The following is a 26,427-nucleotide window of genomic DNA, read 5'->3' on the forward strand; positions in this document are numbered from 1 at the left end:
ATGATGTTCACTATCGCAAGGAAATCTATGGTTTCTAAATTAGCATTCATATCAAAAAAGAAAAACAAACAACAACAACAAAGTTCAATTGGTCAGTAATGTGTACGACATAACCAACTATAAATAAGGTGGAAAAAACATCAAATAAAAGAAACACAATGCACACAAAAAGAGCTGGTATGTTGTCAGGATTTGTGCTCCAAGGGACATTATGCAGGGATGAACAAAACAAACTAACCAACAGCTTCTAACCAACTGCAACTGGCACTAAAGTCTGGCTTTGCTTTGCGTCGGTGTTGTCAGCCAGTGGAAGACCAGGCACAGGCAAATTCTAAATACAACTTTAAATGGCTAAATTGAGCCACTGATGAGGGCTGACCACAGCCAACGGCGCTGGAGCGGGGACAACGTGAACCAATCAGTGCACAAACCGGAGCAGATGTTTGAAAAAAAAAAAGGGGGCGATACAACAAACAGCTTTTGTAATCAGCAACCGGCTAACCTGACAAAAAAGAAACAGAATTTAAAACAAAAACAGTCTCTTCACGACAGACTTTAACAGAGTGTGAGGGCGCTGTGAAGCATGGAGTCCTGTCTGACTCAGATTCAATCCAGATGCAGAACAGCAAAATGAGGCAACAACAGTATCTGTTGCTGTGAGTCCTCCCATATAAAAAAAAAAACAACCGCGGCTATGAAAGTCATTACTCAAACCAACCTCAAAATGCCTAAAAATTCTTTCAAAACAATAGCAAACTTTTCTGACAATGCCATTATGCAACACGTTAGTCCTGCCGTTCCTATTGCAGCGAAGGAATGTTAAAAAAAACATTAGAGTTGCTTAGATTCGGATGTTGAGATTTAGTTTTGGTGTGTAGTGGAACAGAAACAGCAGACTGGCAAAGTGGATATTTGCACTCAAAAACCTTTTTCCAACATTTGCTAGAAAAAAAAAAGTGTATCTGACACTGTAACATGTAATTAAAGAGCACTGAATGTTTACTCAAGTTGTGTAAAAATGTACCGACATAAAAGTAAGAGAAGGTCAGTTCAAATATAGTCTCAGTAAATTGGGGACGCAGTGTAAAGAAAAATGCTATAAATGTTATATGTTACAGCTAATAAATTAAATAGCATTTTGTGGTTACAAAGCAAAGTGCTTTAACATGCCAACATGTATACTAGCATGTAGTAAAACTGCTTTTTGCTCTTTAAACTGGCCTTCATCAATCCCAGAACAAGCAGAGGCCAAAGCATGCAGCACATTTGAAACAGGTAGAAAACATGGTGGAATCTCTAATAAACCAAAATAGCATTCATAAAAAAATAAAAAAAAATGGATGAATGAACTGATTAAAAAAAGACCCCATTAATTTGGGTGGTAGATGGATAATGGGCTGATCCAAATAACCGAGAGCTAATGCTCGAAAATGGACCACAATTATGGCATTGACTCAGCCAGTCAGTCGCTGATTAAATTAAAGATGGGGCTGAATATGCTGCTGTGACACAACAAACCTTTTTTTTAAGAGGCACAATAATGGTCATGCGTTTACAGTTATTCAAATAAAGATTAAGGTTTTGGCTCTTCGTTAAAGCTGTTGAGGATTTAAAAACACATGGCTGCGATGAGACAACAGGGCGGGTATGAAGAGAACGCACGTCTGAGCTGTTTTTTTTTTTTTTTTTTTAAATCTCCATTCTTGTCAAACAAACCCACATAATTGAAGCGATCTGAATGCCTTATGTTTGTGTTAAATCTCACATCAGTGGAGCTCACTAAACTGTGAACCCCAGCGGACCAGCATACAGTTGGCAACTTACTGCTCATTGCACATTTCAGAAGCCCACAAACGTCACTTGGGTCCTCTCCAACTGCATGAGCTCGAGCGCAGACTGCTGCTAAACACAAACCCCGCCATGCAGAACCAGCAAAATGAGGGAGTCTTGTCGCAGTTTGAGACTGAGGAAATGAATAAATAAGCATATTTGCCTCCTTTTGTGAGGAGAGAGAGACTCTGGGGACAAGGCGAGTAAAGATTTTAGCTGTAGATTGCGGGCCAGACTGAGGCTGACCTCTGAAGCGCCGTGTCTTTAGAAGCTGAGCTCAAGGGGCAACATCGGGCAGCTGGTCAAAGGATCCCGTTAACCTCTATCCATGCATAGGAGAATCAATTAACGAGATTAATGGGTAATATTTAAGAAATTAATAATGCTGGCTGAGATCAGTGGGAGACACAGCAAACCTACATTTTAAACATTTTTTGCAAAAAACAGATGTGGCCTTTGCTGTTTTCGCCTAATCACTTCAGGTTGACTGAGCTCTGGACTCAATTTTTAGAGCTTCTTCCTCGCAAACAACACAAATAAAGACTATAAAAAGAAGCCAAGTCTCAAATTTAAGTGGATGTGCATTTCCTACCAAAATAAAACAGTTCTGCCTTGACCTGAAGTCTGAACAACGGGCGTCTGAACTCCTAAGTGCTCTCTGACGGCAGGTATACTTTGTGTAGACGGGCGGCACAAGTGGAAACCCTTTTTGTGTAAAGCTGTCTTGACAGAAAACCAGCTTATTTGTCAAGGTTAAGTCATATTTCAGAAAGAAAATCTCTGAATTGATTTTTGTCGCTGGATGTTTAGCCATCGCACTGGATTAAATAAATGACAGCAGGTGTTGCAGACATCCTTGGGAAAACGGCCGCGCGGTAAACAAGGCTGTCTTATGTTTAAGCTTTTTAGTTTGGTTTTTGAACTGTCAAAGTATTTTTTGTTTGAAAAGGTAAAACGAAGTCAAATACCATCTACCCAACATCCTCCTAACAACCGCCTTGCATTGTTAAATACCCAGACTGAATATCAGCCTGACTCCATATATGCTACGACGCTGTTTCCTCATTATTTTTTAATGAGCAATTTAAAAAAATACCATTATAAAAAAAAAAGCAGTAAGCCATTTTGGAAAAGCTTAGAGGGTTTTTAGGCACTCCAGGGTGAATATATCTTAGCTTTTAGTGTTCTTTTATGGCTTACTGCTAAATAAACCATCGCTGTTAATGCAATATATGCTTTAAAATCACAATATCGGACTTATCAATCGCTTCTATTAAATACCCAAATAGCTCACGAGGACCAACATACAACAATGAACACCATATAAACAAGCACTCCTAAATTGGAGGCATGTTGTTGTGCAGGGTAGGGAGTAAAACAGTAAAAAAAACAAAACTGCTGTGTGCTGTAGTGACGCACTCAATAGCCCACCAAGCCTTTCACTCTGTGGCAGAGCACACAATAGCCAGTAGCAGCAGCTTGGCAGGAAATCAGTTCAGCTTCTCTTGTTCAAAGGTTTGAAGGGGGTGAGGATATGGAGAGTGAAAAGGTAGTGGGATGTCATGAGAAAAAGGCGGGAGCATTAGCAGAAGGAAGCAGAGTATATGTAAGAGGGGGTGGGGGGGGTGGGAAAGAAAGATTGGAAATGAAAAGAGGGTTAATGAGGCTGTCTAGGACCACCACAGACTTCTCATCCCATGTAAAGCCTGGCCACATAAACGGGGGGCTTTTGGCACAGCTGTGACCGAGTGAGAGGGACAGAATCTCCCAGGCACAGGAGCCTTCATGCATATCTCTGCCTCTCAGCAGCCCGACTCCTGGAAGTAGCAACATTCAAACAACCGTAGAGGAGACTAATCTGTCTGCCTTCTTTATTCTGTTCCCCTGATAGAAGGGCTGCAGTCACTTCTAAAAGCATCTGCAAATTGTCAGGGAGAAATAACATACTGCTGTCTATTGAGGATGAATGGCCCACATTCCTGCTGCGTTATAGTCATTTAATTCTCCCCCTCAGTCCTCTCACCGTGGCTTTAACAGATTACACTTGGCAGAGGCTAGATGAAGGGCGGTGGCGGCTTGGCGCGTGCTCGCTCTGGAGAAACAAACGCTTAAATGGATGCAGCTGAATGCATTTCTCGACAAAAAAAAAAAAAAACTTTTCAAAAAACCACTCCAAACAAACTGAACTCTCAACAAATAAACCTGGGATGATTACCAGAAAATCCGTATATATATATAAAAGTGGTGGTAAAAACAGATTGCGGCACCGGTAAAACTACCACGGTAGCCTGTCACAGAAGGCACACATGGAGATATGCCATTTCCCCCTTTGCTCTTTCTTTGTCCCACTCTGTTCTAAAATGGACATGGAGCGTAATGAACACATGATTAGGGACAATTTGTCTTCATTTTCCATTTTTCAGCAGCGGATGGAAGCTCTGACTCTCTGCCAGTGACAGTGCAGGAAGAGGAGGGGGAAACCAGGTGGGTGGTGGGAAAAGAAAGGGCACTGAGGAGTGGAAGCGAAACACAGGGAAAGAGCTAGAAGTCTGCCGAAAAGACAACAGAGGAAACCGCAAAATGTGTGACGAATGAAAGAAAAACATCTTCTGATCGACACAGACACAACCACCAACAGCTACGATATCAAGTTTAGGGCTGTTGGATGGCGTTTGCCAAATGCTTGCAATTGAGCCCGATCATGTGATTCATCCCATTTCCCACTACTACGGCTCATCAGACACTTGTGACAAATTACTGTGATAAAGGCAAAGTGCAGATGATGTGTTTGCGAGAGAAAGGGGAGACAGTGAGACGGGGGAAAGGGAACCAGAGTGAGACGGAAACAAGAGGAAGGAGGTGAGCAAGAAATGAAGGAGGAGAGGAGGAGGAACATATAAGCGATGCCCTCCCAGAGCGAGAGAGAGACAGAACTAGGCTGGTGTCTCAGCTGTTCAGAGGAATAGGGCCTGGAAACCCCTTTAGGTCCGCTTGAGACACTATCAGTCATAGCAGCAGAATGTGTGCTTGTGTGTGTGTAGGAGGACCGGACAATAAAATAATCTTAAAAGTCATCCATTGCAATCTAAGGAACATTTTTACAGTAATAATGACAAAAAACTGCAATTTCTGATCAATGTAAGCTCCAAACAACACTCCGCTCAGGCTGGCAAGTGTCGGCCCAAAGAGAGACATAAATTAACGTGCACATTGTTGTAACCACAAACTCAGAATAACCTAAAAACACATGTGAAAATGTGTAAAGCATGCTGTGGAAACTGCAGCCAACAGAGGTCACAGAAACCTCCGCAAATTAGGCATAGTTTGGATTTCTAAAGTCCGACACAGAGGAGATTGATATCTGCTGCAAATGACTCGTGCCATCAAGAACGGGAAAAAACTCATTAACAAAAATAAAACTATCTGAAAAAAGTATCATCCCCTTGAGTACAGAAACAGTTTGCAGCGCCACAGTGGAAATTATAGCACTGGAACACAAACTAGCAACAAAGCCAGGACAAGTCTCTCACAACACTTCCATAGTCAAAACTCAGCTGCCGTCACTTATTTTTTGCCTTTTTAGTCATCACACCACAGGACTCAGCCTAAACAGAAGCAATGGCATTTCTCTAGAATATATATTAGGCCGAAATAAGCTCATTTTTATCTTCAATATTATATCTGTCTGCAATATAAAAGGTAAACACAGGCACATGTATGCAGTATGCAATATATGTAACTGAACTTGTTGGTCTTACAGCACTCACAACAGTATTGTTCCAATTTCGATCTGTAATAAATGACGGCTTTAAGCAATATCGAACCTTCTGAGTTATGTAGGAATAACCCAAACTATAAACATTTTCCTTAAACTACAAAGTTAATGGTGTATATTTACAGATGTCCAAAGCTCATGTCATGGATGGGCATCAGGTCCAATGACTGAATATTTTTATTTGATTGGTACTGGCTTTATTCTAGCCCCGGTCCTTGTTTACATTCATTGTCCCACATGTGTCCAAACAGAAAAGCAAAACTTAGAACAGGTCACATATTTGGAAACTTGGTAGCTCTGTCCAGTGGACATTAAGTGTCATAAATGTCTTCTTGCCAACACAGGACTGCTCATAGTCTGACGCATTGTCTGCTGGGGGTCAATACAATACTGAACTGTAAGAGGCTGGTGGCGCAACAGGTCCTACCACTAAGGTACTAAATACTATATAAGGCAATATATGTTTTTTGATATGCATGTAGAAGATAGGGCTGCAAGGTGGCTCAGTGGTCAGCACCGTTACCTCGCAGCTAGAAGGTCGGCAGTTTGCATCCCGGTGAGGACACCTGGGATCTTTCTGTGCGGAGTTTGCATGTTCTCCCCGTGCAGCATTCTCTCCGGGTTCTCCAGCTTCCTCCCACACAGTCCAAAAACATGTTGAGGTTAATTGGTGATTCTAAATTGTCCGTAGGTGTGAATGTGAGTGTGCTTGGTTGTCTGTCTCTAAGTGTAGCCCTGTGATAGACTGGTGACCTGTCCAGGTGAACCTGCCTTCACCCTGAGTCAGCTGGGATAGACTCCAGTCCCCCATGACCCTAGTGAGGATTAAGCGGTGTATAGATGGACGTAGAAGACACACATTTTTGGCTGTCTTAGAGCTTGTGGAGCAGATGCATGGCAGAGATATTCAGTTGTCAGGCATATACACTGTAACACTAATGTGTTTGACGTGTGTATTATCCTTGAAAATGGCATCGGAACAAGATCAGGAAATGCCTTGCTGGTCAGGTCAGCAGAGAGGGGTCATCTTGATTAATATCACCAATTAGGTTACAGCAATTAGTTCTATTCCTCTGCATCTGGGCAGGATTCAAACCTCTTTAACACGTTTCTCCAGGAACCACAAATTTCCAGTCTTGACCAGGTTATTAGGGAGCAGATGGAAAAGGACATCTGGCGAAACTTTAAGACCTGATGACCTCCTCATCAAACTTTATAAATAACTTCCTGATGTCTTCGTCTGACTCTTTTTCATCTGTATTTGGGAAGGTATTTCAAAATAAAACTATTCCACCCACTCTTTACAAATCCTCAATAACATTTCTGCTGAAGATGGATAAAGTTACCCTCAGCTGTGGCTTTTATCGCTCGATCTCCCTCTTACGTTCTGATTAATTAACATCTCGAGGCCTCTCTTTCCCTCATAATCTCTCCTGATCAAACTGGTTTTATTAAAGGCAGGTATTCGTTTTTCATTATTAGGCAGCTTTCTAACATCTTTTATGCACCCCCCAGCTGAGCGGTTGGAGGACTCTCAAGTTGTGATCTCACTCGACGGAGAAAAAGCTTTTGATCGCGCTGAGCGGTAATGCTCAACTTTCACACTCGTTTTGGGTTGGGTCGCAACTTTATGTGGTGGATGTTAATCCTCTATTCGTCTCCTATTCGACACGTTTTCAGCCTTCTTTTTCCTGCACACAGGCACTAGACAGTACTGTTCCTCCACCCTCTTGTCTTTGCACGAATCAGAATATCAAGTGGACACTACATCGTGGCCGTGAGCAGAAGGTGAAATTGTAAGAGGATGATCTCTTGGTTTTTCTGTCCAAGGTCAACCCCTCTATACCGCCTATACCACCAACCCTGGAAAGGTCTGGGGTAACAATCAGGCTACGAGCTGAATCTTTCCAAAAAGAGAATTGCTCCTTGTCAATAAGGCCACTCCTCAAGCGCCCTGAGGCTTCCTCCAGTCCAAGGTGGTCATGGTTCAGTTTACATATCTCTGTATCAAGGTCACCGGAAAGCCCTCTAATCTCCTCCACAAAATCATACATAATCTAATGGAGAAGATAAAACTCTCTCTTAGTGGAAATCTTTCACTAACTGGTAGAATTGATGTAGCAAACAGAATGTTTACACAAGTTTTAATATTAATTTCAGTGCCTACCCATCTTACTTGAGAATAGATAGGCTTATTAGAGATTTTACTTGGAATTGCAAGGTAACCCGTATTGGCAAGAAGCACCTACAGAAACCTAAAAAAGTCATCACCCAGCTGTCCTATGGGTCAAAGTTAAGACAGCGTATTGATTTCCAGCCATTTCAGTATCTTTCCTGTGTTGTCCTTTTCCAGTACGTTAGAGGAGGTAACAGCTTGCTTCTAAGGTACTTGCTTAAAATTTGGGTTCATTTCCGTCAAGTAAATGGACTTAAAAATGAGTCTTGATGGGCCATCTTCATCCAAATATCACGTTTTCTGATCCACATACCACAGTGCCTTTGTCACACCCTCAGCCAGTGCTCTCCTTCACAGCTCTGAGGAGTGGACAACTACTTTGCCTCCTTCACTCAGCTCCAAAATAAATATCATCTTCCAGCAAAACTTCCCTTCAGATACCTCCAAGTCAGTCCAACTGATTCGCTCCTGCACTCCCAACTCCCCTCTTAAAGCCCTGCAACCATAATACACAACATCTTTAATTGGGCTGAGATTTCAAGAGGTGTGATATCGAAGATTTACGGCAATCTCTCTGAATCCCAGGTCCCATCAACAACATGATTGAAAGGCACCTGGAGTGGTGACTCAGGTGAAGGGTTAGATGATTACATGTGGGGCAGAGGACTGGTCAGAATATTTTCATCTTCCTCTCAGCCAGCATTTGTTGCAGTTCAAAATTGTCCAACTGGTCGAAGGCCAAAATAGGCTGTTTCACAATCAGTGTCGACCCTACCTGCACTCGGCCCAAAACTGCATCGGCCACCTAATACCATTCATTTTTTGGGCTGTCCCCTTGTGGCAATATTTTGGGACGAGATATTTAAGTGTCTCTCTGATATATACAGCGGTACTACTCCACTCTCTCTGCATCGGCTTGCCGGGTGTTCTCTCCCATCACTGTTGTCCAGAGCGGGGGAATGGCCCTGGCTACACTCTTTGCTAGAAGGGTTATTTTAAATTGGAAATCATCTGCTGCTCCACCACTGAGACACTGGGTTGGAGATCTGATAATATCTTCAGGGCTGAAAAATATCAGATGTTTGCTCATGGGCACATGTAACCTTTTTGCTAAGACCTGGGACCTTTATAAAATTTACCTTGGAACAATACATTTCTAAAAGAGAAGATGGGAAGGACAATGAGAGGAAAAGGAAGGGAGAGATTAATAGTTAACCCTCTGCCCTCTTTCTTTTTTCAACTCTTGTTTTCACTTTCCTTCGATTTATTGATTTTTACAAATCAATGAACCTTTTTAAATGTATCTTTACACTGTTTTGTATACATGTGCCCCTGTATGTGTACAGGCATGTAGGTTGTATATACACAGGATTGAAGCATATAGATGTGCATGTGTACAAGATTTTCTCTTCCGACCTTCCTTCCAGTTCAGTGATGCTCTATTATCTTCCCTCCTTGTCCTCCTCAAACTGGAAACTATTATTCGCGTAATTGACAAACCTGATAATTACCTTTTGACGTAAAATGTCGATACTTTGTTCTGTCTGTATACAGAAAACCAATCTAAAAAACTGAAAATAAGGCACTGCAATACATCTGCACATATCATGTTGTGTAGAATAAACCACAATGCAGCATGTGAATATAAAGCAAATACCACCGTAACCAATGGTTTCATATTCAGAGGTGAAAATCAAAATAGACTGCAGATAATATTAAGACTGATGATCAATAAAAGACCCACATGCAGCACGTACATGCAAACGCAACAGACAGAGAATGATGGGAAACTAATCTAGTATAACAGAGAGAAAAGTTCACCTTGAACGTCACCGTCAACGAGTGCATCTGAGAACATCCCCACGCAGCATGAAGTCAAGAATAAAAAAGTCAATTAACCTTGTATCAACAAGACTGTCATTTGATGAGTAAGAGCTAATTTTACATTTTGGAGGAAAACAAACCGCGCTGGTGTTTCACGCTGAAACCCTGCTTTTACCTGTTTTAAATGACTACCTTCACTTCTTTCTTCAGCTGAAAAACCATTATTATATATTATTGAAATGTGAAGAAAGCTGTGATTTGTATAATCCCTGTGCTACAAAATAACTGTGGCTGTCAGTGTTTGTCCGGGCTAGGTATTTATGTACCGGAGATACCTTAAAAGGTGCAAACAGAGGATGGATGAGCACAGTTTGGCTGCTTGCTGTTGCTGTAGGGGAAAAACTGGTTGGCTCCAGATTAGGACAACATATTTGTTTGGTTAGAAAACACTAGCCTTGTTAACTTGTTATTGTCGATCTATTAAAAGGACGACACATAAACAAGTTTGGGCAGGAAGGTTCTCCAATAATTACTTCCTGACACACACATATGAACAAACAAACACACACACACACGCAGAGCCTCAGTGATAATATTCATGTCTGTGATTAAATTGCATACCTGAGTATTATAATTTACTCCAAGATTCTAATAATACAATAATAATAAGGACACTAACAACTGGTACACTTGATTCTTGCTTGAAGTGAAAACCACATAACAAATGCTTGTTTTAGTGACTTCCGGTGGTTAAACTAATTACCTTGCTGATGTGGGAGTGTTGGTGCTCCATGAAATCACAGTTGAGTGTAATTACAGGAGCAACAGATTTTAAATCTATAACCACAGAGGGCAGGGAAACTGCCTGGTATTTATAAGATTCTATATTCTCCCTCCTCAGAAACCAGTTAAAAGATGTTTTACCTAACAGTCATACAGGATATTCATACATAGTGTGAGGTGGATGTGATGCTAAAAATGCTCTGTGTTTTTTTCTTCAATTTATAAAATTAACTCATATATCCTTTAAAAAACAGAGCACTGCATGGCCACATATTAGCTATAAGGTCAGATTTTGTTTCCTTTTTTTATTGTTAACAGCAAAACTAACCATTAGTAGAAGGCTGCTGTCATACTCTGAGTTTATATTTGTCTTCTTGCAGGATCCATGTTTTGGCTACACACTGGATAACCACTGACCTCACAGTCGCCGTTTGCTTTCGGTGTCATGATGTAACAGAGTAAAGCAACAAGCCGACAAAATAACAAACATAAATGTATCACTGTCTACACGCAGCTGGCAAAAGTCAAAGAAGTATCAAAAGTCAAGGAAGGAAACACAAAATACCAATGACTTTAAAGGGCTTAAACTAATATGTTTTTGCATTAACTATTTTTATAATATACTTTTTTGAGACATTTTTTTTTCCAATCAGAGTCCAGGCATGTGCACCACTCATACTCCCACACATACAAACATAAAACAGTGATCTTCTCTGATCGACAGAGGATGTTTTGGTACCAACAATTTTGCCCTTAGACTTTTTTTTATATATAAAATGTGGATGCACTCTAAATAGCAGTGTGTGTGTGTGTGTCTTTGTGTGTGTGTGAATTGGAGCACCTGCGAGGCTGTCAGGTCTTGTCATTCTCTCATAAATGTCGTAACTCTGGGGTCCGTAGGGGTCGGTGTTGTGGAGCATGGTGCGGGGCAGAGTGGAGCTGTAGTGTTGGGGCACGGCCGTCATACTAGCCCTGACCGGAGACGATGAGTGAGTAGGCTGCTTAGTCAGTGGAGGGTTCACGTTGTCCACCATTGTCAGAGGCGAACCCATGCGGCCCGATGATGACCCTGCAGAGGCCTGGTAGGGTGAGGTGGTGCGGCTAGCGCTGCCAGATCGTGAGTTTGTGGAGCCCATGCGTCGCAGGGCAGCCGGGGAGTTTTTCTGGGTGGAAAAGGGTGAACCGCTGCCACCGCCGCCGACGCCGCTGGTACTGGAGCGCTGGGCGGAGGGCAAGGTTGTAGAGTAGATGCTGGAGAGGGGTTTGGGTTCCGTTACAATGGGTGAGCCGTAGGCACTGCCAACTGAGGTACGCAGAGAGCCGCGGGAGGGAGACATACTGCTGGCGTAGGCTGGCGAGTGAGAGCGAGAAGGCACTGAGCTTACCCTTCGCATAGCACGGCCAGGCACTGCTGTTGTGACCGCATGAACCTAAAATAAAAAGACGAAAAAATGGCATTTCTTATCTGTTACTTTATTCCATAGGGACCTAAAAAAATATATTAACCACAAGTTGTACTCTCTGCCTTAAACTGACTTGGGCAATGACAATGACATTCAAAATAACACAGCATTACATAAACCAATTCATTACAGGGCATGACTTTACTCTGGGCCAAATCTGTTTTCTCTTTTCCACCCCCCTCTATAGTGTGACAGCACCATTTGGTTTCTCAGCAGTCTCTATGTACAAAGCTGTATGAAGCGTGATTAGGTTGCGGTGCTTAAGTGCTTTTAATCCTTACATTGACACTCACAAAGACCACACATGTAACAGCATCTTTGTGCAAGTAAATTTCCTGAACCTTTGAACACTGCATCAGAGATAAGATGTTTGATGAAACACATTTTGATTTAACAAACAACCATATGTTGTACATGCAGTTACGGTCAGTACCTGGGCTGAAGCCTGGCCCTCAGCCTTGGCATTCCTTATCAGCGTGCCAGTGCCAGCGCCGGGAAAGGAGTGCTGCATCCTAAGCTCAGCCTTTCCCAGGTTCTGGCTGCTGAGGTAGCCGCTGCTGGCATCCTGATAGCCACTGTCCGAGTAAGAGTTCATCTGTGTTGAGCTACATGAATTCCCTGCGGACCCTGAGAGAGAGTGACAGACACAGACAGGCAAAAATGAAATGCAGAGAGGGAGGACAGGGAAGGGTTAGAGACACAGAAGACAGACGCATCATAAAAGGTTTCATAACAGACATGACCTTTACCTAGATGGCCTTACTAATGACAAATGGCACAGCAGGGGGATAACAGTCCTACCACCCTATGATTTAGTGTACCGTGGTACATCATCCAGCCTTTCGTAACCTGTGATGAGGGATCAGTTGTTATCGTTGTGACTCAACGGATCAGGAAACAGTTGCAAAAGTGACAGCAGACTTCCTGGTTTATGAAAGGAGGAGTAAAGATACTGGCTGTTTGAGGCAGATACCAATACGGAAATTTAGGGAGTAAAACATTCAAATATTGGTATATTGGCCAATATTTTTTTTTATATATGTACAAAGAGTAAAAAGTGAAAATAATAGAGTCATTGCTCATTGGTCAGATTATTCATTGTCATGGTCTCTGTTTTCACTGTTACGCTGATGACATTCAACTATACATTTCCACTAAATCTGTTAACTCCCAAACCTATGCCACCCTTTCAAACTGCCTTTCTGATATGAATCTCTGGATGCAAAATAATTTTCTTAAACTTAACACCAGTAAATCCGACATCCTCATCATTGATCCCGATTCCCTCACCTTCCATCTTTCATTTGATAACTCCTCCCTGTCACCTTTGCCCCATTGCTGAAACCTCAGCGTCATTTTTGACATTAAACTCACCTTCACCCAACACATTAATTCTGTCACAAAAACAGCCTTCAATCATCTGAAAAACATCGCCCGCTTCCGCCCTTCTCTCTCCCTCCCCGCAGGAGAAACCCTCATTCACGCCTCTATTACATTACACATTGACTACTGTAATAGCATCCTTTTTAGTACCACCACCAACATCCTCAGTAGACTACTACGCCTGCCTCCTCACCCACATCACCCCTGTCCTTCAAAACCTTCACTGGCTTCCTATCCCATACCGCAATAAATTCATAATCCTCCTACTCACCCATAAAGCCCTCCATAACCAGGCCCCCTCTTACCTCAAAGACATGCTCCACCCCTACACCCCTACATGTACCCTCCGCTCCGCTAATGCCAACCTGCTAATCGTTCCCAGGACCAAGCACCAAACCTGGAAGGATAAGGCCTTCTTTATCATCGCCCCCGCCCTCTGGAACTCTCTCCCACAACATATCGGTGACACCACAGACGCAGTAATTTCCAAATCCAAACTAAAAACTCACCTGTTTCGCTCTGCTTTTCTCACTGAAACCTTTATATTGATATCTTGTGTTGTTTTTATCTGCTTGCTTGTATCTGTGCGTGGTCTACTTTTGCATTAGTTGATTTTATTGTTCTTTTATCCTGTAAAGCCGCTTTGAAGACACTTCTTGACTGTGCACCACCATCTGTGCAGCTGTAATGCATGCTCTGCTACATGTGCTGCAGATAATGCAGACAATACTGTGAACAACGGTGGGAAAAAAAGCCATTTCTAAAGTAGCCCATGAACTTTTTCTGTATCGAATTCTGTAAAAAAACACATTTTCATACTGACACGTATACGCCAATACATCTGACAGGCAAGCATTGGCCAACAAACAAGCTGGCGGATGGCATTGGACGGGCTCTTAAAGGAAATTGACATCGGTGTCGGGGGACAACACAGAGGCAGGAGAAAGGAGAGGGTGTGAGTTAGAGAAAAGAAAGGCCGCAGAAGAAAGAGAGAAGGCAATAACAGACCCTCACTTTCATGAAGGGAGGACTGCTCCGGGGAGTACAGAGACACCTGCTCTGACTCAGCCCTGATGCGGTAGCTGGGCGACTGGGAGCTGTCAGTCACCCGAGACTTGGCGTCGCCTGAGGTGGAGGCATCTGTGAAGACATAGCAGAGCAGAGAGTCAGACAGAGGCTAAGATCTATGAAACAATCATAGAGTGCAAGATTTGGAATTAAACGATTACAATAGTCATTAAAGCAGTCAACAAGTTCTGGAAACAACGAAAATACACAATCATTTCTGCCACATTAGTTTTACAATCGTGTACAGTTGGAATCATTAAACTTTACTGCCTTACTAATTTGGGAAGTCAAAACTGGGTAGCATGTCACCTTAACTCAGCCAAGAGTTTTACTGCTCCAGCATTTCCCTACATCCCCCTTGTCTTTCCATGCATGACAACTAGTGTGGCACACAGTAGTTGGAATTAGCTGTCTAATGTCCCAGTGCACAGTGTTTCCCTGTAGTGACAATCTAGTTAAGCGTGACCGGAGTCAATGGGTTCCTGTGCAATCGCTAGGACAATACACAAAGAATGGAGGCAAACGAGGAGGCAAGCATTGGCAGTCAGGGTCTGTCAAATCCTGCCTAGTTGGCTAATGTGTGAATGAGAACTGAATCCCACGAAGAAGACGCCCGGCTGCCAAAGCTGACCTGTTGCATAAATCTGCTGACACACACTACCAGTTTTGTTTGGCAACCTGACATCTTGCACTCCCACCTCTGGACATCTAAGGGTGCTCGGCTATTTACAAATGAGATTGACTCAAGCCAGATTAAAGCGGGGTCTCCGGCAAAGTTGTCCGAACAGATAACGGGCACGGCCTGCTGTGAGAAATCAGTCCCAGCGTGTCCTTGGTAGTGACTTTAGTAAGTTCAGTTTTTATCAAAACCTCCTCACTTCTATGTGTTACTTTTAGCAGTACAGCTAATTTAATACATGACTATATATACAATTAAAAAAACTTTATATAATTCAGTTTCTGTCTCTGTTTAGTTTGCTTCGTTGTCCACCCACTCACATTATCTTATGTGCGATCTTTCTCGTTCTTTGACTTTCTTTGTATTTTTAAAAAAAGCACACATTCCTAGTTACAACTGGGGAGAAAACAAATTGCGAAATATGTTGGGTAAGTAATGGGAAAAGGTGAGGCAGAACTAAAGTTCACAACAAAGATCTGATTTGAAACCATTAACATTTTATGATACAAGCGACTTGCCGAAGTGTAAACAGTAAAACAACGAGACAGTTCTGTCTGTCATGTAAAACCAACAGTGTTTTTATTCTGTGCTTTGACCCCGTTTGATAAATGAGACGACAAAAAGCCAGAATGGAGGAGGAACAGCAAGAGGGAGGGAGAGAGAGAGACAGCAAACACAGAGGAAGACAGGAGCCTTATTCATAAACTGAAGATGATCTATGTGTGGCAGGGGTTTTGGCATTCAAACTTAAGATTACCATATTTTACAACTTCATGTTGACTGTGCACACATGACATGTCCACTGTGGATAGAGTACTTTTTTCCCTCCAAGACACTAAAGAAGAGGAAAGGCTGTCACTTCTCACATTCACAGCTCTGTGATGAATTTTACAACTTATTTTACAGTTGCACGTTTATCTCTGCTGCCTGCCCTGGCTTCGGTAATCCCAATAGTAGTTGTTTAAGCACCCTGTTCCCTCTAATAGGTTTTCCAATCTATTAACACTGCGTTAGATAAAAGTGTAGAACACTGCTGCCCAGTTTACACACTGAAGCAGAACCCAAACAGAAAATAACTTTGTCCGTATCTCTTTTATTCCTGTTTCCTCACACAGATTTTTTCTTTAGGTATTTCCTGAACATCTTTTAGGTCCCCAGTTAATTTGTGTGTTGGAAAATGATGCAGAAACTGGATTTTCAGAAAAATATCTATGAATAAATTGTGACAGTGACACCACATGAGAAAAAGTGGGCAAGCTTGGTTAATTTTAAAAGTAATAAATATGGATTGTGACACTGATAACGTCGAAAATACATATTCATAAGCACGTAAACGACTATCATGTCTATAGTTTTTGTGCCTGCAAGGCATCCGAGGGGTGAGGTGGGATCCAAATGCAGGTGTCTCGGTCAGTGACTGATGTAAGCCAATAATATCTAACATAATTATCCACTTCACAATGGGATTATATTTGCTATTACATATCAGTCTGTACCAAAAGTTAGCAGGGATTCCCTCCATATTCTTTTAATTTCTGCTATAATGTCTAGTAAAACAGATAAAGCTGTATATCAATGTTCCAAAGCATGCAGATTCTGCAGTGACTTTTTTTTATTAAAAATGCTGTGGGGTCCTTTTCAAACAAGACACTGACATATCGAACTGCCAGCATAATAGTGCATCCCTCAAAAAGAATAAGTAGCTAAACAAAAAGAGACAAGGGACAGAAACGGAGAGAAATCTTTTATTCTGAGGTGTCTATCCTCTACTCTCAGTGGACATGAGGTGTGACTGCTCTGACATTTCCTGGGGCTAAAAGACTTGTTGCTACAGAAACACTTCTATCCTAATCTTCCAGACAGCGGAGACATACGGAGGCTCAAGAGGCCAATAAGCCTCGCCAAAAAAAAAAGAAAGTGTGGCCCATTACACTCTGCGCCAGACATTTAGAGTTTAATTCATTTAGATTGGAAAAAGTACATTACCACATGTGACTATCATTTATCATCTACAGTACAATGAGAAATCAATACAAAGCAAAACAGCGATTGTGATTAGTTCCCCAACTCTGGTCTAACACTAATGAAATGTATTCAGCAAGGAAATGGGAAGCGAGCAGCAAATGAGAAAAGCGTGTAGTATTAATATTCCCAGTGCATATGTACAAGTATAACCCCCCGTAGGCTCTTCTGACAGGATCGACAATAAAAGATTAATGGCCATTGCAGAAATTCAGCATTTCACTATGCAATTAATAAGCCGTGAAAGACATTAGTAAATTTAATTTATTATCGGTTATCTCTAAAGGATCCTTCAAAGATGTGGGTTAAACAAACACAGAGCGACGGGGTCAGACAGAAACCCTTCCGCTACCTGTCACCGGTGCTGCTTCGTCTGTGTAGGCAGAAATAGCTTAAATAAGTATTAAAACAAGAACAAGCCCGGGGCTGTCCGCTGCATGGCTGACAGAGTACGTATTAGGAATGATTATTGTGAAAATGTAAAACATGCCTGTGCCGCGCTCCGTGTACACACAGAAACACACACTCGCACCCCTTTTCGTGCTAAGTGAGAACTGAAAAGCACTTAGCCCAGCAGTTATGACTTACTGATGTTACGTGTATGGCTACTTCATCACGGTGATACTTAACAGAACTGTCTACTTCACTTCACATCACTCACAGTGGACCTCATAAGGGAAATAAAGAATATGAGAGCTAATGGGGGGGATTTATGCCTGTTAGCGGTTATTGAACATTGACTAGAGGTCTTAATGGGTCTAAAAAGAAATAATCGGGGTTCAAACGGGAACGGAAATGAATGAATCCTTTGTGAATGTACTCTAGCTTCCTACACAGAGTGGATACACAGGTTGCTTCAAACCTGCAGAGAGCTAACCTAAATAAGTATTGAAACGGTGTCCGGAGCAATAAGTGTCCCTGAGAAAGTAGGTGGCCTCGTGGCCCACTACGCTAACAGGTCTGGGGAAAGACTGACACTCAAACCAATGAGTGTAAAGGACACTAAATATGCTTTAACACATGGTACAAATAATAATAAGAAAACAGCTTTGATTAAGAAAACAATAGCAAGTGAATAATGTTTGAGTGTGAGCTGACATACCTGCAGTTCTCCAAGGCAGGGACTTCTCAGACGAGCTGTGTGGAGGGAAAAACAATAGACGGGAAAGTGAATACATGCACTACAAACCAGAAACGCCACAATGAAATGTAAGTGAAATCATGTAGAAGAGACTCCTTGGGGCTTCATATGCTCTTCCCTTGGGGCTTTCGCAACAAGATCAGAGATGGTAATCAATGTGTTACAGATAAAAACAGCTAGAGGTGCAGAGCATGCCGCCAAAGTGAAGATTTAATGTTGTAATGTCCAATCCTGTCATCTCTGTTTATCAAGACCTAAAGGTATCTCTGGTGTCAGCTAATGTTTTGCTTGAGCATTGGCAAAAAAGTTACAAATGTAGAGCTGGAAGCTGTTTTTCACATTCAGCTTTAAAAAAACAAACAAGTTAAGTCAATAGCCGACGGATGGAATACAACCTGATGGGAGCTAAAACTGAACGCTGATATGTGAGGAAAGCTCCTAAAGTAAATCAAAAGTGATCATAACATTACGTTCACAACACTCCGTCTTCAGGCTCAGCGGCCTGACGTTCTGGCATAATCCTGACATGCATGCCAGTGTTTATTCCAGTCAGGAGAAAATTTCACAGAGGTAGGGAGTCTCCAGCAAATAAAGCAGGAGAATAATGGTGCAGCCAGAGGGTGATCACAGTTTGTGTCTATTATTCAGGGATAACACGGAGAATACCAAGCAACAAAAACAGAAAGAATCTAGTGACAGCGTGAAGTGACTAATGATGAATGGAGTCCGGCCCAGCGAATCAAACTTCAGTGTGTGAGCTCTGAGCAGGACGGCATAAAATTCACCGCCCAGGACACAATAACAACGACTGAAAAGATCCAGAATGAATTTGCAGAATCTCCATATTGTCACTAACCTTAATTGCTCTGCTACGCTCTGGGTTTGTGCAATTTTGATATCTAACAAGTACAATAAATACACTGTTTGATCATTTTGATTGCAGCGTTTTAGTTTGCAACTTCATGTTGTTTATCTCTGTTTTGGTGACTTTGTTTACTGTTGACTTGAGCAGATTAATTCACTAAACACACTTACGACTAAACGCTGCCTTCTGGCCCTTTTGTGTAACGTTAAAGCTAAACAAATGTAGCAGACATCAATGATAGGCTGCAGCTTGTGGTGGAATATTTTCCTGGCTACCACATGCACTGAATTATTCTAAATTATTACGACACGCTTGGGGGAGAAAAAAAAAAGAAAAAAGAAAAAAGAGCGGAGTCAGGACTCTTCGGTCCACTTGTAGGTTTATTGTACAGAGAATACAAACAAACCGAGCTGCTCTCGAAAGCAACTAAACGATGCCACATAATTCTTTAACCTAAATACAAATAAGGCCCACCTGTGTGTCACAGTCGTCTCTCCTCGTGCTCAGCAGCTGGATGTCATGTTTAAATCACAGCTTAACACAATCACTGTTCAACCTATCTTGCGTCCTGAACATCGTGGCCTTGCACAATGTCCTGAGCAGCTGAAATGACGCACATGGGCCTTACAAAACAATCTCTTGGACAGTTCACACAGGGAATTTCCTGACATATTATAGATTCAACCTTCTGATCATTTACGACCATTCCATTTAGCTTATGTGATGATATATTTTATGCCTGTACCTACATTAATGTGGTTTAATGTATATTATATGTGAGCAGATGGCCTACATGGTTATATACTTTACTATATTTTGCAAATGAGCTTTACTACCTACTGATGCTAAATGTATACCATGTGTATTGAATCTTTTGAGGGGGGAAAGCAGGGAGAAGTTACAGTCCATTTGCTGCTCTTAATTTCCTTTTTCTGTTAGATAAATAGAAGTTTTTCTTCCTCGTACCTCGAATGAAGTACTGCTGTACTTAGTTTTACACTTGTCATTGGTCACCATTTACTCAGAATTTCATTGCTCATTTCTGTACCAAATATCACAGCAAGAAGGCCACCGGGTCGCGTCCACGTGAGGACACCCGGGATCTTTCTGCGTGGGGTTTGCATGTTCTCCCTGTGCAGCGTGGGTTCTCTCCGGGTTCTCCGGCTTCCTCCCACACAGTCCAAAAACATGTTGAGGTTAACTGATGATTCTAAATTGTCTGTAGGTGTGAATGTGAGTGTGCTTGGTTGTCTGTCTCTAAGTGTAGCCCTGTGATAGACTGGTGACCTGTTCAGGGTGTTCCCTCCCTTCACCTTAAGTCGACTGGGATAGACTCCAGCCCCCTGTGACCCTAGTGAGGATTAAGCGGTGTATAGATAATGGATGGATAATGGATGGATGGATGGATGTACGAAATACGAGCTGAACTATGACATCCTCTGTAGCAAACTCTAAAGTAAATTCAAACTTAAAGAAAAGTAAATTACAGCAATCTTGCAGGAAATACATTGCACTCTAGTGATTATAGTTAAAGGCTCAGCAGAGGTCAAAGTGCACGGCGGACTCACAAGCCACCGTACGTCTTAACAGCCCCCTAATCATTTCAAGTAGCTATGAAAATACTTTCTGACCAGGGAAAAAGCAATTCACTTTCTCAGAGCCATTTTTTCCAAGGCTGGTTATTATAACAGACAGAGGCTAAGCGGGAGACCTTGGAGCAGTGTAACCACCCTTTTCTTTTAATATCTTCTATTTGCTGGTCATTACTATCAAGCACTCAGTGGTGCTATTGCTTGCTATTTTTTCCATCTAAGGTGTCGCTAAATGAGCTTTAAGAAGCGCGGCTCTCAGAATTTTAATGAGCACACAGGCAATTAAAAAGAGGAAGTTGGGCAAGTTGTGCTCCGCTGAACCATGGCAGATAAAGTAGAAGAATGGCTACCATAATGATGATGCGTCATGCGTGCTGCATGTCGACCAGCAGGCTGGCTGAAGGCACTGAAGTGACTGTAAAACTGCCAGGGCTGATACACAACAGGTCCAACCCCCGACAGGACACTTTATTTCCCATCAATCCCCTCGGCTAGTGAAAGACTGGCTGGATGGGAGGCCACATCTTTTAGGAGTTTTGCCAGAGGTCAGGTTTGATGACCACCCCCTGTATGCTCATAGTAATGAAGGAGGTGGCCGGCTCTAGAGGTGTCGTGAAATGTAATGACTCCAATCAAAACCCTTGTGTGTGCCGTCACCTCTGCTGTTGTCCTGCTGTGCCATTGAGCCAATCAGTGTGACCCCAATGTTTAAAAGACGATCTCCTTTCACACACAAATATCCATTGACAACCGTTTCATTTGTCCTTCTCTGGCTTTGAAAAAAGGTGTGAAAATGGTGTTACATGTTTTCTTTATAGGGTCCTAGGAGGTGGTCCCAGCTGCTCAGTGGGACAAGTGTCGGCTTTTGCATGTGCTCGACGAATGTGAGAATATCTGTTGTAGCACGCAAAACATTAACACCGGATTACCGACATTGTGCACTTGTGTTAATGTTAGGATGGGGCTATAAATAACCTGGATAAATGGAGAGACTTATATATTCACCCATTACTCAACTCTTAGCTGTCGAGAGGTTTATTTTAAGTGTGACAAACAAAACAGAGTACATGGCGCCGGCTTTCAGGCTAATAATGCTCAAGTATTTTTTTCTTTTTTAAAATCACCAACAGACAATGAATAGCAATGGCATATGGAGAGCGTAATATAAAATAGAAGAGCATAAAACTACAAGCTACTAGAAAGAGCCTTGGTTCTATTATCAGTTATTTTATTTATGGGAAATATTTTGGGAGACAATCGCCTACTTACAACAGGACAGCTCCTTATTCAACATTTACTGGCACTTTGGCATTTGGCTTGTTTGATCCACCGACAACTACTCTGAAAAACACTCCTTTGTTTGGCAGCTAAATGTCACTGATAAACCAGGGAATCAAGACAATAAGCTGAAAGCTGCACAAAACAGACATGGCTGTTGATTTTATACTGCGACTCGCACACAAAACACTTTCACACGATAAGGAATCGTTAGAATGAGTAAAGAACAGCTGCTCGGTCTTCTAGCTTCTTGTCCTAAATTCATCTTGATGAGGCGCAGTTCTGTTAAGTGTTTGTCATGACTGGCTGAGTGAATAAAGAAACAACCGCAGGAAAGCAGGTATGTCACCGTTATCCCTGAATACGATCACTGGTGTGGCTTCGATACAGTAAAATGAAATCTAACAGCAGCACTTCTCAAAGAGGAAATGAAAGTAAACAGCCTGGCAGTGTATATTTTTGTCCACCTTTATGGCAGCACTTACAGTCGCTGTATACCTGCACCCTCTAAAAAGGGAAAAGGGGAAATGGACACTTAATCGTGAGTAGTGCAAGCTGCTGGTAGTAAGTAGGTGGGCACTTTTTGCAGGTATGCAGGCTAGAGTGCTACAACACTCTGTCGGAAGCAAAGGGCTTATTACCATAAATCCAGAAAAGACCACAGAGAGCCATTACAGCCTCTGTTGAAACAAAGTGTCATGTATCCAGATATATCCCAAATACATTAGGGCCCACTTAAGAGTGCACGCAGCTCGAACCTGACATCACAAAGCGTATCAGTTGGCCATTTGTGCACAATATGCAAACAGCACCTCAGTTTCTTTACACTACATTCAAGCCCTTTAAAAGCAGCCTCCATGTGTGTATGTGAGAGATTTTAGGTATTATATATAGGGCAGAGGTGGAGACATGCAGTTAAGCTGCAACCTCTGTTAACCTTAGACCATGCTTACACAGAGGGCGTAGAGCAATAATACTCAACGTAAACTTGATTGATGCCCCTGAGTCGAATCTACAAAGAGGCTGCACAAGTAGCCTACGACAGCATTTATATCTGTGCGCTGTTGTGTTGCACTGCGCTGCAAATACACCGCCAAAACGCTAGTTAGTGGCGGGGTCTCTACTCAGCTGAAACTGAGTGAATCATGTTGGAATTGAAACTCATAATTGTTTAACTTTTTTTCCTTTTTTAGCAAAGTTACTGAATGCTAATTAGTAGAGCAATGAAAACGTAGAAAACAGCACACAGATACATCGGTAGAATACTGCCTGTTGTGTTTGCATTGTAAACATGCTACATACAAACACAGTTCATAACACATTACTTACTGTTTGAACAAATCAAACACGACACGCGTCACTGGGACATGTAATTACATTTGTGGGGAGGTCGCATATCAGGCTACAGCCGTCCACTGCTACAGCGTAGGTTCAACCGAGAACCATAAATCAAGCCTGGTGGCCTGTGGGCCTGACGGGATGCCAAATTACCTGCAAACAATTTCTTAATTCACAATAAAAATAATCAGACTCGTAAATGTTAAATAATGTCTATTACTCAGTTAATTTGAAGACAATTTCAAAGACAGATGAGTTATGGACGTTTAAATGTTCATTTACTTTGTCTGGTAAGTATTTTTGTTTTGTTACTAACTGGCTCTGCCCTGCTGTCATTTTGTAATGTGGCCTCCAGGCAAAGCAAACCGAGTATCCCTGATGTAGCGTGAGCAGCACGTTAACAGAGCAGCAGCCGCTCCATCTGTGTCTACGCAGGACACGTTCAGTATTGAGATGTAAGTCATGTGTGCAGGAAGCGCTCAGAGCTCAACACACAAATTCTGTCCATATATGTGTACAACACAGAAAAGCACACTTGGAGCATAAAAATATACTCCAGCATGCCTTTGCGGGCAAATAAAATGTAAGCTGTTATGTGGCACTGTAAACAACTGGACTGATTAAAATTGTAGCGTGTCTGTTCCATCAGACGTGCAAGACGCACGGCAGAAAAATGCAGCTGGAACTCTTTCTGTGGCACATGGCGTCAGTGACATTAGCAACTGCCAAGTCCTTGGTGCATAAAAATGGCTCTAAATGAAGACTGTGGACAATTAGCCACTTTTATTCCAGTGGAAAATTCTAAATACTGCAGGAAGCAACGGTGAAAGAAGAAACCAAACTGAGATGATTAGATAAATTGTGTACTCAAAGGGCCCTTACTGAACTTTGGGTGATCATCAAGCCTCCAGTATGTCACCAAAGTAGTCAACACCTTCACAGCGCTGTGCTTCTCAAACGACAAATGGCGACTAAGTGCTTCACTGACAGGAGCGGAAGTCACTTAGTGGCCAGAAGCCTACTGTTCATAATCCCACTGACCCAGTATAGCTTCATGACTGGATACCAATTAGTCATCAAAGCCTTTGGGTGCAGTCACACCTTAGTGGTGACCACATGACCCAAAACATGATCCAAGGTGCACGAATCATTTACAATGTCCTAACAACATATCTATACACCAGCAATTTTATGCAATTGAAACTTCTGAGGAGAAATATGGTACGCATCTATTGTCTATATACTTTTCCATCTCATCTTTTGCAGAATGCTTGCTTGTGAAGCCCATTGGGACACTGCATGTGATACTGAGCTTTTACAAATGAACCTGACATGTCTGAGCCACAGCAGACAGGACAGAATGTGTGGTCACTGAGGTGTGATGATCAGGCAGCCTAGTGTCTTTGCTGATGAAGTGGGAACGAGTTCCGAGAGCAAACTCAGAAGCTCTTCCACACCGACAGCAGTGCTTCACTGAGCAAACAACACCTCACTATCATGCTCATTCTCACACACAAATGCATGCTGTCACTGGTAATCGTACGCTTAATATTTGCCCTACAAAGACAGATGTATATGTTTTAATTTCAGCTCAGCTTAAAAATAGCTTCAGTGAATCTACAAGGACACATCAGAATATCCAAATGGTGCGCCTGTATGTCTGAGTAGCTTACATACACTGGAGTAATTCTGTCTAATTCAAAATAATAAAACAGGAGGAGACATGTTTAGACTACGGTCCAATCATATCTGAGCACACTGGGTTGTTCCATCACGATGTTAAAATGCCATAAGGTTACACTATGGAATATGGCCACTGCTGTGAAGGATGGAGAAGCCATGTGTTGGACTGTGACTTAGTGTGTGTATGTGTGCGTGCAATCCTCTCATTACCTGCTGCTACCAGCGCCTGGTGACTCGGCCCCGAGTCTGCATCTTTCCAGCTGATTGGCCACAATCTGCCTCTCCACTTCCAGCTCCCTGGTTAGCCGCTCAAACTGAAGCTCCTGCACAACACATAACGAGAAGAGACATGGCACTGAAGGTCAGGAATAGATCAGAGAGCTTTATGTATTTCTATTGACAAATATGACAAATGTGAAGTCAATATGAGGGAGGCAGGTTGGCACTTGACATCTTGCTCCAACTGCATTGTGCTCCATCATGGTATGTAGGTTAATAACGCTACAATATGGAGGTTTAAGACGGTGCAAGCAAACAAACTAATTCCAAATGGAAATGTTTCCTCGCAAGCAGCTTAGGTACACACATGCATGCACACAGACACACACAGACACACAGTCTATATGGCACTGCCATTTTTCCAGCCCACATAGAGAGATAAGCGGCACTTCAGTGGGTGATATTTAGCCTTGGTGGCCCTGTTCCTATGGGAGTTAAGTAGAAATCAGCATTTGACTAATTATCTAGCCTGAACAAGGCCATTACTTGCACCGCTCTCAAGCGCCAAGCACTGCATCATGACACTCATAAGGCACACACAAGTTCTTTTCTACACAGAACAATAGTGACATACTTACAGTACGTATATGAAGTATTCACCCTTTTATTACTTTTCAACACCCAATCACGGTCAATATATTTTTTTTGACAAGAGCTTACTAAAAAGGGGTAAACAGATTTTGACAAAGTAAAGTCAGCTGATTAAATATTTAAGGTATATACACCACTGCATAAGTAGTCACCCCCTTCAGGTCAGTATTTAGTAGATGGGTGCATTAACCCTGTGTGGATAGATGTCAGTCAGCCTTGCACATCTGGACACTGCAATTTTACCTCATTCTTCTTTGTTAAACTGCTCTAGCTCCGTTAGGTTACACGGTGATCATAAGTAAGCAGCTCCTCTCAAGATCAGCCACAAGTTGTCAATTGGATTAAGGTCTGGGCTCTGACTCGGCCACTTCAGAACATTCACCTTGTTGCCTATGAACCATTTCTCTGTAGCCTCGGCTGATTCACACATGCGCCATATTCCTTCCATTCACTAATGATGGATTTAACAGCACTCCGAGGGATATTAAGTGACTTGGAAATTTTCTTGCATCCATCCCCTGACTTATTCTTTCCAATAAGCTTCTCACAGAGTTTCCTGGAGTGTTCTTTTGTCTTCATGGTGTGGTTATAACGTGGAGAACTGATTCACCATTGACTGGACCTTACAGATACGGGTGTCTTCATACTATAATGTCA

The 26,427-nt window shown here is 42.2% G+C and overlaps 1 protein-coding gene across 3 annotated transcripts in view; it reads right to left on the reverse strand.

Annotated features, from left to right (window-relative positions):
- Nucleotides 1–26,427, reverse strand: part of LOC103365510 (plakophilin-4) — an 86,914-nt gene that overhangs the window by 24,448 nt on the left and 36,039 nt on the right. For 2 of the 3 annotated variants that reach the window (XM_008292965.1, XM_008292967.1), the window contains 5 exons: nucleotides 25,111–25,223; nucleotides 18,106–18,140; nucleotides 14,243–14,374; nucleotides 12,285–12,478; nucleotides 11,230–11,818 (listed from right to left, as the gene is read on the reverse strand). In XM_008292965.1, the coding sequence (XP_008291187.1) occupies nucleotides 11,230–11,818; nucleotides 12,285–12,478; nucleotides 14,243–14,374; nucleotides 18,106–18,140; nucleotides 25,111–25,223 (1,063 nt within the window). The remainder of the gene's footprint in view (nucleotides 1–11,229; nucleotides 11,819–12,284; nucleotides 12,479–14,242; nucleotides 14,375–18,105; nucleotides 18,141–25,110; nucleotides 25,224–26,427) is intronic. The other variant, XM_008292966.1, reaches the window with a different exon arrangement.

The sequence above is a fragment of the Stegastes partitus genome, unplaced genomic scaffold, assembly GCF_000690725.1.
Source record: "Stegastes partitus isolate 25-593 unplaced genomic scaffold, Stegastes_partitus-1.0.2 Scaffold848, whole genome shotgun sequence".
Taxonomy (NCBI): domain Eukaryota; kingdom Metazoa; phylum Chordata; class Actinopteri; family Pomacentridae; genus Stegastes; species Stegastes partitus.